Consider the following 15168-nt stretch of genomic DNA (forward strand, 5'->3'; position numbering starts at 1 on the left):
GCGTGCACATCTCTGATGACCTCTCCTGGACTGCAAATACCACGGCGGTGGTAAAAAAGGCCCAGCAGCGTCTCCACTATCTGAGAGTGCTCAGGAGGAACAACCTGGAGGAGAGGCTGCTGGTGACATTTTACAGAGCCACCATAGAGAGCGTCCTAACGTACGGCATAACATCATGGTATGCAGGGTGCTCAGCTGCAGACAGGAAAGTACTGCAGAGGGTCATCAACACAGCCCAGAAGATCACTGGCTGCTCTCTGCCCAGCCTGGAGGTCACTGCAAACTCTCGGTACCTCAGCAGAGCTGGCAATATCATCAAGGACCACTCTCACCCCAGCAACCAACTGTTTGAACTACTACCGTCAGGCCGACGGTACAGGTCACATAAAACCAGGACAAACAGATTCAGGGATAGCTTCTTTCCCAGAGCTATCACCGTAGTAAATAAGCACAAAAACAATTGAACCTATTCCATACCGTCACTGTCATTATATTATGCTGCTATTCATGCTGTCATTATATTAATGCTGCTATCCTGTATATATTGTACATACTATTGTTTGAGTACTTACGATTGTTTTTTTGTACTTTTTATATTTTACATTTATATTTATTATTGAAACTTGCACCAAGGGAGTGGCACTCCAATTTCGTTGTACTCTGTACAATGACAATAAAGGCTATTCTATTCTATTCTAAAAACATCATAGAACATCAAAGTTTAGTATAGCCCTTGCCCTTTGAGATTTGCGCTCTCTGAGTAAGTTTGTGTTTTAGAATCTGCCACAACTAAAACACAGACTAAAGAGGGAATGGAAAACATTCCCCTCATAAAAGTCCAGCAGCCAGTCTCCTCCCTTCACATACAACATACAAAATAAATGCAATAAAGTAAAATAAGTATAACTTTTAATACAAAATTAGAAAATAAAATTACATAACATAACAAAAATATTAATTTCAACAAAGCTAATATTATTTGTTTTAGTCTGTTGATATTTTGTTTTAGTTTTCTAAACTACAAGAAACGACTTATTTAAACTGTTATTGATTATTTCTTCACTTTAATTTGATTTTTAATTACAATAATAAAATATTCCAGCTAATATAAATAAATAAATAAAGTATCTCTATCGTAAATATGGTATAATAGCTTTCACTAAAGTTGAAAATGTAACGGTGTCGCTGATATTTAGCACATATTTTTAAGAGGGTTTAAGCCATCTTATTTTGAAAGGCCCGTGGCGGAAGTGTTGAGCTCAGGTTTTTTTGGCGGATCTTTGGGAGCAAATGTCCACACAGTCTCTTTATTTACAGTGTTTAACGGAAAGAGTAGCACGCAGCTGGCGTTTGGTTAAATTTAGCGACAGATAGGATTGTAATCTCGGTTTGTAATCTGTTATTTGGTCGTATTTTGGTGCGTTTATCCTTGTTTTTTTAGCTAGCGTTGTTAGCCGATCGTTGGCCTGTCGCGCGTCGCGGTCAAAGGTAAGAGAACTGCGTAGCATTAGCTGCTAACCAGCGTTATCCTTGTTTAGTTTAGGAAACATGTGTGATGACATGCAAGACGCTCTTTTTGATGCTCTTTAAAGCAAAAAGCTCCTCATACGGAAACAGAGCTGTGGTTTGTGTAACATTAAAGAAGAAGGGGCGTTTTTCGATTTATCGGCGTGCCCCTTAAAGCACCGCTGACCCTGATGTTCCCGGTGATCAGTGAGTTAACTGTCTTAGTTTGTAGAAAATATTCACGTTGGTGTCATGTGAGACCTGCAGGCATTTATCCAGTCTGAAAACCTACATTACAGATGGTTTGGATGAGTAATCGATTAATGCAGTGGATACTGGTTAACTTTATTTTTGATGGGAGTAGTTAATGCATGATTATAATATTTAAGATGGGAGCCCTACTAATGTTAACTTAAGCTTGTTTAGCTTATGCAGAGTAACGTTAAAAGATTCTTATTTATATATAGCTGTGGTAGCAGTTAGACTTTTAATAACTTTGTCAAATCTATTTTGCTGAGCTAGTGTTTTCTGAGTTACACGATTTTAAAATAGTTTGGCTCATATTTGTATATTAGAAACAGAGTATACATACTATGGTGGAAAGTGTCAGGTGTCGGCCCACCTCTGTCCAGTTGTTCTACACCAGTGCGATGTTGTTGTAAGCGTATGTGTCCAATATTTTAATAACCACGTTTCTTTGAACTTTTTGAAATCATGCCTGCAGTGAAGTTTAAGCCCTGTTCAAGCTTTCTTGCAGAAATGAATGTTGAAAGGCTGAGTTTTGTCCTCTGCACCTGCTGCAGAGTTGACTGTAAAATTGGGTGTTGTCCCAGCACTCTTGATGTTGTAATAAAATGCTGTTCTTTCCTTTAAGGTTGACAAAATGTCAATACCACGGTCTCGATCACCACATTACAGGTAAATACGCTGCACTAACTGTGCTTTTATTATACAGCCATTCTAGCGTGTGACTGTAGTGTTTGGTTACTTGGGGAATATTTTATACCGTCTGGTGTTCCCACGGGGTCATTTTTAGGACCACTGCTGTTTAACTTGAGAGGCACAGTTATGTTTACCTGTCTCCACCCCTGTGTACGCACAAGACAAACTGATGCGATCACTGGTGCTGAAGCTGAGAGTCTGGAAATTTCAGTTGCTGACCTTATTTTCCAAAATCGGCTCTAACTGTGCTGTTGTTCTGTTTTCTATCATCTAAAAGTATTGAAAAAGTTTGGAGCTTTCTGTTGCATAAGGTCGATGGAAATCTGGCCTGTACTTTTTTTCCACTTGACTGTGTGGAGATACAGAAATCATTTTACTGCTACAGTATATCCTTTATCATTAACATTGCATTATGCATTAAACTGTTTATTGAAGCTACTGGCATCATATTAACCTTTTTAGTACAGGTGCAGCTATAATCATTGTATACACATTTTATGTTGTGCTCGTGAAGAATTGATGCTCAGTCTATTTAAGGTTTCAAGCTTTGTGAGCACGATGTCTTCACAATCTATTGTGTAAGTGACTTGGAGCAACAGAAGGTTAAAACAGCATTCACGCTGACAGATACATATAATATAAACATAGGCCAGGCCGAAGGCCAGGAATTCATTTAGCTTCTAACTGCGTTTGAGCTTGACAGGTAACAAGTGACAGAAGACAGGTCAAGAAAAGGACAAGCCCACAGGGACCATCTGGGCCTGAAACTAATTGCCATATATGGAAGGTGTGATAGAAAGAGGAACGTCTTTGTCTGTTTTTTAGATATTTAAGATATCTAAAATTGTTGCATTCGATGTTCATTTGACGCATGACGGTGCGTTAACCCTGACATTAAAAAAGTAGTCTCAAGCGTATTCTTAGAGGCGGATCTATGCTGATGTGTTGCAGTGTACATCTTCCCAGGCATGTGCTCAATAAATCATCGTTTGACTGAATTTTTCTGGGCCAGTGTTGTTCCTTGCCTCAATATTTCAAATCGGGACAACTGCAATGCTCTGTTCACGGGAACATTGCAAAGCACCGTAACCAACTTTATCTGGCATAGTTCTTAGCAAAAAGAAATCTGACCATGTCACAGCTGCACTGAGGTCATTATTTTGGCTTCCAATTAGCCTTAAAGTTGGTTTTAAAATTTGAAAAGTTGATTTTAATGTCCTGTATGGTGTGAAACCTTAATATTTCTCAGACAGTTTTATATTTTATAGTTTAAATAGTTCTGACACACTATCATCTGTTATTGGGTGTACTCCAACACAGCTCAACTCACAAGTGTTCAATTTCTACTAATTGTATTGATTTTAAGTTACTGTTCTTGTCATTTTTACTGGTATATTGTTTTTCATTACATCATTACATTTTTAGAAATGAATCAGATTTTTTAAAACTGGTAATTGCAGTCCTTATTGTTTTGAATATACAGTGGAACCCCGACTTATGAAATTAATTTGTTCCAGAGGGTCTTTCGTAAGTCAAAATTTCCATCGCCTTTTGAGTGAGGCGATGCTGGCTGAAGATGAAGTTCTTGGTGGAGGAGGAGGTGGCGGAGGTTGAAGAAAGCATATGTATGCATACATACGTATGTGTACATGTACATAACATTATGGGATTTAATTTAAAAAAAATTTAATTTCTATTTCATCTATTTCGTTACGTGGGCATTTTGCCGTACCATGGGTCTTCGTAAGCCAGGGTTCCACTGTACTTATTTGCTTATTTTCTTACACTATCTTGCTAGTGTTCTAGATTGTACTTCCAAGTGAAGTTATGCTTCCCAAAAACTGATTTAAAATTATTTTCTAGATGCTGATGCATTAATTCCGGTGCTATCTGTTTCTAAAATGATATATATATATATATATATATATTTTTTTTCTATGTTCACTTTTTCAGGAGGTTGCCATTGGAGGAACCTGGCTTTGATCCACACAGACCAAGTGGAGATCTGGATGGGATTTCTATGGACAGAAGGGAACGCTTTCGGAAAGGTTCTGAAGAAATCAGGGAGAACTTCAGTGAAGACATGTATCCAGAAGGGCAGAGGAGAGCCCCTCCATTCACAGATGACCATCGATTTGAACGTCAGCCTTACAAAGACCGGGAGGAGTTTCACCACAGGAGGTTATCACCCCGCCATGATGTACGCTATGAAGAATGGAAGTTTCCCCCAGTGAGAGATGGAGGATTTGATGGAGATAGGAGAAGAGAAGGGTTTAGAGAGGAATTCCAGAATTTTGAACACAGGAGTCGGTCGCCTCCGAAGTTCACAAGGGAAAGGTTGCCACCGACACCGAGGTCTAATTCAGACCAGAGGGATTCGGGGATGGGCTGGAAGAGAGAGGAGCAGGTCAGGGATCGGTGGAGGTTCACAGACCTCAGTCCCAGTTTGAGGTCTGACGACCAAAGAGTTGGAGGAGATGGGGAAAGAGGGAGGAGATTCACTCAAGGTCCTAATAGAGGCAGACAAAGGGAAAACCCACATCATGAGAGGGGCCTCCCTTTTAAAAGACAACGAAGAGAAATGGATGACGTCAATCATCCTGGGTAAATTTTAAGCAAAATGCTTTGCAGCACAATCGGGAAATGAAGAACGTAGAAGATTCCTATCTTCTAATTTTCTGTAGCGCAAATTTCCTCACTGTTCATCTTCATGCCTTAATTTCACTAATGCACTACTCTAGTGTTAAATATTGCATGGCTTATAGTTTCTTACCTTCTTTCTGAGAAATGTAAAGTTCTTTTTGTCTTATTTTGACCTCTTTTCATTATTTGTGTTATCAGTGATAATACATTAATGATTACATATTGATTCATTTAGGTTTGATTATTTCCAGTCTGAATTTAAAAGTGAAGATGTTGAACCGCCTCCTCTTATGCCACCACAGGTCCAGGAATGAGAAGGACTTTGGGGAAAAGGGTTACTCAATGGAAGGAAGCAGACATGAGTTTGGTGAAGACACTCGGGGAAACCTCCCCCACGGAGACGGTCGGTACTCGGGGCCACTTGTCATTGAACACGATCATGGCATCCGAGACAATAGAAAGCTGCCACGATGGGAAAGGTTTGATGACCACAGGGATCTCAAGCCTGAGTTTGATCGACAGAGGAAGCCCCGTCCAGGGGGCTCCTCTGAGGAGCTTTTTAGGAAGACGGGAACCAGGTTGGATGATCAGGAAGATCCACGAGAACACCGTTATCAAGGTAATTCGGGGGAATCAAACTATTATGAAACTAGGAGAAGCCCTGTGCTTCAGGACAGGTCAAATGCAGCAAGATATGGTGTTCAAGGTGGCCCCATGAATCACAGGGGGAGAGGTGCCACTCAACCAGCAAGAAGGAGGTACAACCCAAATCAAAGCGGACGGCCAGGACAACCAAGAAATCACCCACGCTTACAGCAGGCCTCCCAGGGATACCAAGATCTTCCTCGCGAAGAGCAGAGACAAGGGTTCCACCCCGTTAGGGAAGATTATGACGACGACACTAAAGATGAGCCCAACTGGGCAGAAAAAGACAAACTTCAACAGTGGGACCAGGAAAGGCCTAGAAGTCTGGAACGGCCCCCAAGGAGGGATTTGGACCCTAAAATGCCCCATTTGAGGCAGCAGGGATGGAGCAATCAGAAAGCCAATAATATGACGGTTTTAACAGAGGAAACGCTAACCATCAAGGTGGACATGAGTCGGCCCATAAACCAGAACAGGTAGAGTATTTTCTTTATCTTATCAAGGGTGAGGGGTGAAAGTTCACACTTTCTTTTCATGATCTTGTGAAGAATAAAAAAACCCATGAAGCTGCCACATGGAGTTTGAAGACTGGCATTGAAAAAAGCACAAATAATTCCATGTCATCTGATATTAAAATTGATTTTGGATGAAATTGATTTGAATACTGGCAGATTCAGAACCAGTACTGGAAATGTGTTCCCTTATGGGGAATTAAAGGGATCTACCCAATCATATGTGCCGTTACCTCATACGGCTGGGATGCTTCATAGAAGTTTCTCCAAGGAGTCCATGTTCATTTAAAGTGGAAGTCACTCTCATGAATACTTGTGGACTGCAGGACACCTCAAGGAAAACAAAAGGAACTTCCAACTCCATGATGTTAGTCCCGAACCGAATATGGCCTTTATTTTAGGAAGCATGGTGCTGATGCGGAGTCTTCATTTGTGCTTTTCAGAATTCACCTGGAAGAAAATTTGCAACAAACTTGTTTCATTGAATTCAAGTTCCAGTCGCACAAATAAAGGAGTCAATTTTGCACTTGATTTATTTTTTTTAAGGCGTTGAGTTAAATTGTGTAGATGAATCCAAAGGACCTGTTATTTCGTAATGAAGATGACTGAATCCTAATTTATCCCTTTTGAGGATGGAAAGGTGCAATTTCTACCCCCAACTCTGGATGATGTTTGATTTAAAACTGCTTTAAGAGGCATATTTACCTTACATCTACAACATTGTTGGTTTTTACTGATTGATGGACTTTGAAAGCTGAATGTGGGATACAAGACACAGTACTGACAGGATTCGATCAGCAGATGCAACTCCTGTGGGCGCTGGCAATCACACATGTTTTTCAGGAGGATCTCAGACCGTCTGAGTCTAAAGAAGAGTTTGCTACTGAAACCTACATTAAACCATGTTTTCTAAAATCAAAAAAAAGCGTGATGTTCACCCTCCAAACACCACCTCTCACTCCGTCATCACTTGGTAATATGGTGTCTTCGGTGCGCTGATAACATAAAGAGAGTTTTTGCTTCTGCTTTCTTTTGGAGCTGCTTGGAAATGAAAAATGATCCTCAGTGAATTTAGGATTTGCCTCGTATGTGCATTTAAGGACACAGTCAGTGACATCTGGACTAATGCTGTTGCTACTGGAAGAGGAAATATCTGTTCTTTCTCTTGTTTTGAAAGGGAAGTTGAGCAAAACTGGCAGTAACTGATGGTACTACTAAAAATAAACATGGAAACTCTGATATGCACTGTGATAAACCACACACCTTGTTGTCTAAATGCCAGAGAGGAAGTTCACTACAGCAAGCAAAAGAAGAAGATGATGATCTGAAGGCTCTGCCATGGAGAAAATGTTGGGAAACCATAAAATGAGACATTTTGCAGGAAGATGAGAAGACTTGGCAGCCATTGTTGGGCCACATACCAGAGATGACATTTAGGAATCAATGAGGAACCTGTGTGCACCAATCAGTTATGGGAAGAAGGAGAGACAGTGAATGGAGTCCTGCTCAGAAAGTGCATGCCGTGAGTGAGTTTTGGCCATTTCATGTTTGTGCGTATACAATCTTATTGGAAAGCGTGCCGAGGATCCAGATGCAAGGAATCGTCCAAGTAAAGGCAGGCACAAGCAAGTCCGTGTTTTGTGCAGCGAGCCATTGGAGTCTGATGGATCATGAAAAGAGTTCAACTTCACGGCCTAAACATTAGTTACAGGCTTTTTGAGGAGGAGACTAATGACGTGAATATCATCAACCAGCTAAAATAAAGGATTCATCATCATCATCACAGAAGATAACTGGGGAAAATGCACCCTCATTAACGCTTTGAAAAGATGGCGACGAAGCTATAAACCTGAATAAATTAGGAGCTGGAGCATTTCAAAGCAGCAAACATAAAAGGATGATTTATCCTGAAGAAAACTGAAGTGAAATTGTCCTTAGTTTAAGAAGAGAAAATAAATCCAGGAACATAATCTTCAGTGGTGACAGAAGAGAATTTTAGGCCTTGTCAATGGTTTCAGAAGACACCAGTAATCACTATTGTTGAAAGGAAAAATGGACTCCATATACAGAAAGATCACTAATCTGGATAACTGGAAACCTTCAATCACATCTGTTACCAAGAGGTTAATCAGCATCGTCCTTCGACAGTGCTTTGAAAAGGAAGCTTCTAAAAGAAGTAATCGTCAGGAGGAGGATACGAATTTAAAGATTGTGTACAATCGGACACTTCTGTGTCGTTCCTCTTGAACCGTGACAGGACTGGAGAATCCAGCAGACAAGCGGATCAGATATATGAACTAAGAGTCGAAGATTTCATACGAGAAAAGAAGTGTGAACTTTCGCCCCAAGCTTTAGCTCACCTGCCAGTTATATAAAAATAAATAAATAAAATAAAAAAAGCGTATATTGGGCTTCTCTGGCTTCTCCTTTAAGCCTTTTTAAATATCCATTAAAATGAATAAAATTGGTGTGATTCTCTGTGCGCTTAAGGGTGAAAACCTTCCTTTTTATTCAACCAAATAAAAGACTAGTTACTGTAAGCATTGTGATTTGTGGGACTCGTTAAAGGTAAGTTTACTGGGTAAGGTAACGACTTTTTTACTTAAGTGTGATTGGTACAGAAAGGAGTGTACATTTAAGATCCATCTTTTAAAAAACACTGCATTAAGTAAGGATGTAAACACAGTGTAGAAACTAAATATTAAAATGGCATTAAAGCTAATTTTCAGTGACTTAAGCCATGCTAAACAAACGCCGATTCCCTGGCCACAAGGATCATTTATCATGTGTTTATTCATTGTGTTGGTATCAATCTCCCTCTTTTCTTCCTCGTCCTGCAGCCCGCTGTGTTATTCCTCAGACAGGCAGCTCTCTTTAGATCTGGTCAATGTTGGTCGCCAGCGTCTGGACTTCCTGCCCATGCTGGAGCACTCCGGCACATATCAGGAGACCGCCATGCACACTGGGACGTTTGCCCAGGAGATTATCACACTCGTGCACCTTGTCAAAGGTTAGTACTGCATGTTGCACACAGGGCCTGCAGATATTTTCTGACAAAACAACAAAAACTAGGTCCAACAATGAGCGGCACAGTGTTTGTGGCAATAGATTTTGGTAGGTGAGGTTATTGCACTCCTTGTCTTCCTCCTAACACTAGTTGGAGGCTACACAGCTTAGGCACCCACAGGTGGTCTTTGCATTGCTCTGCAGCATCAGCCAGGTTAGGCTACCAGTACATGAAACAGCTCTCCATGTGGTGCAGGGTCTGGTTAAAGTAAACCGCCCAGCTCACGTCAGATCTCCGGAGCCGAACCAGTCTGACTCTGGGATGAAATGCGGCTCTACTGGGAGCTTACTTTGTCTTCTTAGACATTAGCAGGACTTGCTGGTTAGCAGCAACTAAACTTTCAAAATAAGAGTAACGGGATTCTGTTGTTCTTTAGGACAGAGTAAAATTACAAAAAAAAGGATAAAAAAAGAATAAAATCTAAATAAAAGGCACCGAGCAGCATTGATGTGTGTGTAATCATATAGAAGAAAGGTGAGCTAAGAAGTGCAAATAGTCGTACAATTGGTGTGTTTTAAGTCTGTGTGGTCTGCATTTACAGAGCAGTATTTCAGAGGGGATGGGATCACCCTGAATCAGCGCTTCTCAGCTCCACAAGAAGGCAGCTTTTCTGAAGAAGAGATGGAGGAGCTGACGTCGGACGAGGGATTCGAGTCAAACCAGTAGGTGGACAGGCATAAAGTTTGTTTACCTGCCGAAGTAAAGTGATGGTGAAAGCAGTACATAAATTATAAGAAATATCTTCCTTTTTCTTTACAGACGCCCTAAAAATGACTCTAAAATCTTTTCTCTTGGCTTTCTCCTTCTTGTCTGCAGAGGTTTCAGTTTGGATATGAACTCGCTGCTCAGTGACGACAAGCCTCTGTTCTTCTCGAGACCAACACAGGTAAAAAAAGAAAAGAGAAATAAAGAAATGCACTCGATACTAGAGACTATTGGGAGCTCTGGTTATGACTGATTCATTAATCCTTTTGGTAAATTGACCTCAGGGCGTGAGGCTGCAGCCGGTGCGAGGTCCGGGTGACCTGAGGCACGACCTGGAAAGGAGGCGACAGGAGAAACTGGAAGGGGTTAAAGTTACAATAGCTGGGAGCACTATGTCACAGCGCCCCCTGGGTGCATGCAGGTGGGTTTTAACCTAAGTCTTCTTATCAATCACTTGACAATGTTTCTGTAGATGCTGTTTTTGGCAGAATATGTTCATGTGCAATCGTCAGAAGGGCAATCTTTCTTAGATTAGGTGCAAGGAGGTAGTCCTTGTTACGTGGACCCTCCAGAGCACAAAGAGGACTCTGGTCACGAGCGTAGCAAGGAGTGAGATCATTACTGGAGAGCTGAATGGACATCATGATGTTAGTTGTTGGTTTTTGTCCTCTAGTCACATGATGGATGGCATGCGCATGTACTTTTTAGGTTGATTAAACATCTGTGCAGCAGGTCAAAGTACAGTCTCCTTATGGGGAAACATCCCTGCACCCCAAATTATGGCAAAAAAACAAAAATAAACAAACGTGAGTGAAGTCAGTAAACATTCCTTTGAGCTCCACGAATCAATAACTCATAAGATAATGTTGTAAAAACATGGTCCAAGCTCCACCAGTAGCTCTGATTTCACGCTGCAGCCCACTGCACTGAGTTTCTGTTGTTTACACATTTTTATTAGCATTATTTATTAGCCTGTAGGAGCATAAAAATGGTCCTTTTTTAACAAAGAGTCAAATGGATTTGTTTAGCTTGGAGCTGAATGTCTTTTGGAGTCACTCGAAGAACTCTTCAAAATAAAATGACCTCAGTTTGTCACAAACAGCATGAGACAAAGAAAACATGTGAAGAAGTCAAACAGGAAGTGCGCTCCCAGTGAGCCAGGCTTTATTTATTAAGCTGATTTTTGGTATTCAAGGTGTTTTACCTGTGGTCATGTCATGTGACCTGACCTGCAGTAGGGCTTTTATTCTTTCTTGTGGTTTTCATCAATGGCTCAGTGGGATGATAATGGATAGCTGCCCCTTTAGCAGGCTGCACCTGGTGTCTGAAAGAAGAGTCGACGCATGTATTAAAAAGATGTTTGTTTGCCTCCAGATGTTTTCTGCACATTGACATTTGACTCACTGTTGTGTTAATATAACTGTCATACTGTACCAGCTGCACTTTAAAACAACCACCGTGGGCCAACATGCTGTACAGAGGAGTAAACGCATAAAAACAGCAACGAAAAAGACCAAAAATAAATAGAATACAATAAAATCAACACGTCAAAAGCCAAAGACAAGATGTGGAGAAGGTTGAGGGCCATCCAGGCTTTAATGTCTTTAGGACACTTGAGTACAGTCAAGCACAATATCCTTCAGTTTTAACTGAAGTAAAGTTTCTTTTATTCTTGTCACTGATTAAATAGTTTTGAAATGTGTTTTTGTTGTCAGTGATCCAGTAATGGGATACAGTGACAAGATGCCTCATGTGGACCACAGGAGACGAGATGGAAGCACGGTGGGTTACAGCGAGTCTCACCTGGCTTAGTCATGTGACACGTTTGGTGATGACTTCCTGAAAAGGTCAAAGTGGGCGTGTCCCAATCTAGGGGCTTCATCCTTTGAACGCTTGAAGTCTGAGGCTGTTAAATGGGACGGTCTAGTTTACGATGTGCTGCCCAAGTTGCCTAGAAATCCTTAGACTTTCCGCCAGAAGTGTTTTAAACAGCAAAGGATGAAATGAATTAAATTTTGTATTTAATTTATTTATTTTTTTACTTTTACTGATTTTTTATTTTTATTTTTGCCATGTTAAGTATCTTAAGCTGGGATTAGCTGATGTGTCTAACCCTTTAAAGCCGATCGGAGCGGGCACGCTCCGTTTTGCGTAACTATTTTTAAATCCCGGTAGCTCTGCAACCACGTGAGCTAGCGCAATAATGGTTTTTGCATATGAAACCGGAGGAGTTGTACTTACATCTTATGCCATCAGCTTGTCCTCGGTCACGGTTTCCTTCCACATAAAGCTTTGCAAAAACTTCATAAAAAGCACTTGCAGCAACAAAAACATAATATTCCAGAAACACGCTTTGCCGATCCGATCAGCTGTTCGTAACACTTCCTACGTCGGAACAGACGTCAGCGCAAACTATCGCATGTCTGCCATTTCCTGCCCAAAACGCGGAAATGTAGTTTTTTACCTTCAGGGCTTTATGAGCCTATACTGTTGTTTTTAAAAGTTATGTTTGACTTTATGACTTTCTGTGTTGTTTCTGGGATGCTGAGGACTCATATTGCACTGCTGGAAATAGTTTATTTTGATACACATGCTGGGTTTTTTGCAAATTTGCACTATAATATTTATTTTAGTTTTTCCTGCAGTATATAAAAATTGGTGTATTTCAAAAACAAAACCACGAAGACACTTAAAATAAATTTCCTGTGGTGGGAAACTAGTTTGTGCAACTTTTTTGTATTTACAGTTTTCAGGGATGAGCCTCTTAAATTTCTCTAACTAGAAATATATGTTAAAAAAAACAAAATCGATTTTCATTTTTTTGTAGTTTATTGCACTTTTTTGCAATTTATGTAATTACTATGCACGTAATGCAGACATATTATTATAATTTGGGGTTTAATGGTTGTATTAATGTATAGCAACTTGAAATGCTCCCACAAATGGCTCTACAGCATGTAAAAAATATAATATAAGCTCTGGCGGACTTGGTTCTGTGGAAGGTCTTAAAGGGATAATTAAAACCTTAGAGCAGTGAAACGTGTCCCTGTTTCAAATACAGAGCTTCAGTAAAGATTCAGGGCACATATTTCTGTTTCATATCATTTCAAATCTCCATCTCAAAGACAATTTTTACAGTGTCTATATGGAGGTATTGTATATACAAGAGACAAATATTGTTCTTTTAATATATTGGTGTCACTGTGTTTGTCTTATATGACTAAAAAGAAAATTCACAAGCTATAAAAGTTTAATGTAATCGTCCCTTGAAGGACGCCGTCCCTGAACTGTGTCACTGCCAGTGACTTGGGTCTTTTTCTGCTCCACAGGGACCGAGGAGAGGAGCTCTGAACAGGCTGAACGCAGGCGCCCAACACGGGAACAGTCGCTTCGGCTTTCAGAAACAGAACTTCCGCAACAGCTCTGCAGGTAAATTTAACAAGATGGCTAAAAGAAATGAAAAGTGAGTGGCTGATCCTCCTCACTGCTCATATTCTCAGGGTTTAAGGTCGTCTGACACTGATGGTCATTTCTGTGGTGAATAAATATTGTTTTTAACCAAAGCCACACACCAGCTCTCATGTTAAAAACATATAAGAGAAAAAAGTTTTCTTTTAAAAAGATCACCTTTTTCCTTCCGTACAGCATGTGTGCTCGTGTTGCTGTCACCAGCAGAAGCTCCTCCCTCTTTAACCCCACCTCTCAGTCTTTATTCTGACTGCCTCCACCTGGAGCTGGTTGTAAAGCTGCTGAAAGGCAGACGTCACAGCCGCGGCTCGCTGCTATCTGAGGCTGGCTGTGACACATTTAGTCGGCTTTATTTGGTTTGTCCCCGTTGTGTAACGGACCTTAAGCTCCTCCCCTTCTCCCTGCCTGTCTAAGGCGCTCGGTTAGTGGGATATTCCCTCTGAACTTTACCCTGCTGACACATTTTAATCAAAGGTGGTTTCCTCACCCGCCCACACAGATCAGCTTCCTGGATCTCGTCCAATCCAGTCTTCTCGCCTCGTCTCTTTCCAGTTCGACCAGTTGAATCCTTGTTTTTTTGGTTTATTCTTCACCCCCCTGTTAGCCTGGAGTTTCTTTCCTTTTTTTGTCTGACCTCATCTTTCTGTCCCCACCTCCACAGGTCCAAACTGGTGACCGGGCTCCTCGAGTGGTTTCCGTTTGCATTTATAAAACCAGCCGTTCTCGGGCCGACCTGCGTCCATGGTAACATGTCGGATGTGAAGAGGCCTCTGCTGTGCCGGTGTTTTTGCGACGGACGCAGCAGACTGAGAGATGAAGTAGAAAAATGTGAAATGCTGATTCGTGCAGCGCTGGTCTGTGTTTGCACCTGTTATGTTGCTTCTTCTCCCTCATAATTTGATTTGAAACCATTTCAAAATGTCTTTGTGTTGTTGGTGAGAGTCTGAGAGTTTCCTCACGAACAGGCTCGTTTTTACCCGTCCCTGAAAGTCTGTTTGTAATGAACGTTTCTGTGTTTTGGTGACAGGTTTTGTTCTTTGTCCTTGTTCTGTGTACACATTTCACGCTGCTCGCCGAGCGGTGCTGAACAAATAAAACGTTTGTTTTTAAATCGTGTCTGTCGCTTGATTTTAAAAGTTACATTTTATTTCTGAGGGAACCCGTACGCAGAAAAACATATTTGAGTCGTTGGGGTTTTGAAAGCGTTCAAACTTGAGAAGGACAAACGAGTTAAACTGTGCTTAAAGTGAACCTGTGTGCTCAGCCAGAGTGACATCATTAACCACACTTAGGGACAAACGCTCCTCAGCTCCCAGTCAAAGACGCACCGAGGGTTAGAAGAAAATGGTCCAAATAAATCAGCTTTTTCTCTTCACACATGTTCTGGCATCCATGAAAAATGAGGTTTAGTAAAATCGGCAAACACAGAAATCCTGAAAAATGTGTCAGTGTTGTGTCGACATGCAACCGACAGCAAAGAACCAACTTTAAATGATATCTTTGCTTCTAGCAGCCTGTCACAAAAACGTCGTTTGTTTGGATTTTTTTCCTTGAATGTATTTTTTTAAGCCAAAGATCGATTAACAAACAGCTGCTAGTTGCAAACTCAGAATAAATAAATAAGGAAACTGAACAAGCAGAGGCAAAAGAACAAAAACGGAACAAACCTGTACAGCAGAT

At 40.9% G+C, this 15168-nt stretch overlaps 1 protein-coding gene across 3 annotated transcripts; it reads left to right on the plus strand.

The window, feature by feature from the left end:
- Window positions 1-1239: 1239 nt before the first annotated feature.
- On the plus strand, window positions 1240-14599 carry zgc:112982 (uncharacterized). Of its 3 annotated transcripts, none has more exons than XR_013911506.1 (11): window positions 1240-1488; window positions 2381-2424; window positions 4402-5052; window positions 5394-6212; window positions 9089-9258; window positions 9857-10025; window positions 10132-10201; window positions 10305-10441; window positions 11736-11802; window positions 13350-13449; window positions 14150-14599. XR_013911506.1 is itself a non-coding variant. In XM_026180320.2 (11 exons), the coding sequence occupies exons 2-11, from the start codon at window positions 2390-2392 to the stop codon at window positions 14161-14163; spliced, it is 2184 nt and encodes a 727-aa protein (XP_026036105.1). In that variant the 5' UTR covers window positions 1242-1488; window positions 2381-2389; the 3' UTR covers window positions 14164-14599. The 3 variants fall into 3 exon arrangements, 2 of the variants coding, with proteins under 2 accessions (XP_026036105.1, XP_026036108.1); XM_026180320.2 differs by having other exon boundaries at window positions 1242-1488; window positions 9857-9977; XM_026180323.2 differs by lacking the exon at window positions 2381-2424 and having other exon boundaries at window positions 1243-1488; window positions 9857-9977.
- The last annotated feature ends 569 nt before the right edge of the window (window positions 14600-15168 follow it).

This window comes from Astatotilapia calliptera, chromosome 9 (assembly GCF_964374335.1).
Source record: "Astatotilapia calliptera chromosome 9, fAstCal68.1, whole genome shotgun sequence".
In the NCBI taxonomy this organism is placed as follows: Eukaryota; Metazoa; Chordata; class Actinopteri; order Cichliformes; family Cichlidae; genus Astatotilapia; species Astatotilapia calliptera.

Excerpts from the sequence above, each read along its gene's own strand:
- zgc:112982 (XM_026180320.2), top strand. The coding sequence starts at position 2,390 with ATGTCAATACCACGGTCTCGATCACCACATTACAG. Across the intron at positions 9,259-9,856 it reads ACTCGTGCACCTTGTCAAAG|AGCAGTATTTCAGAGGGGAT; the intron begins GTTAGTACTGCA and ends CTGCATTTACAG. Across the intron at positions 9,978-10,131 it reads GAGGGATTCGAGTCAAACCA|AGGTTTCAGTTTGGATATGA; the intron begins GTAGGTGGACAG and ends TCTTGTCTGCAG.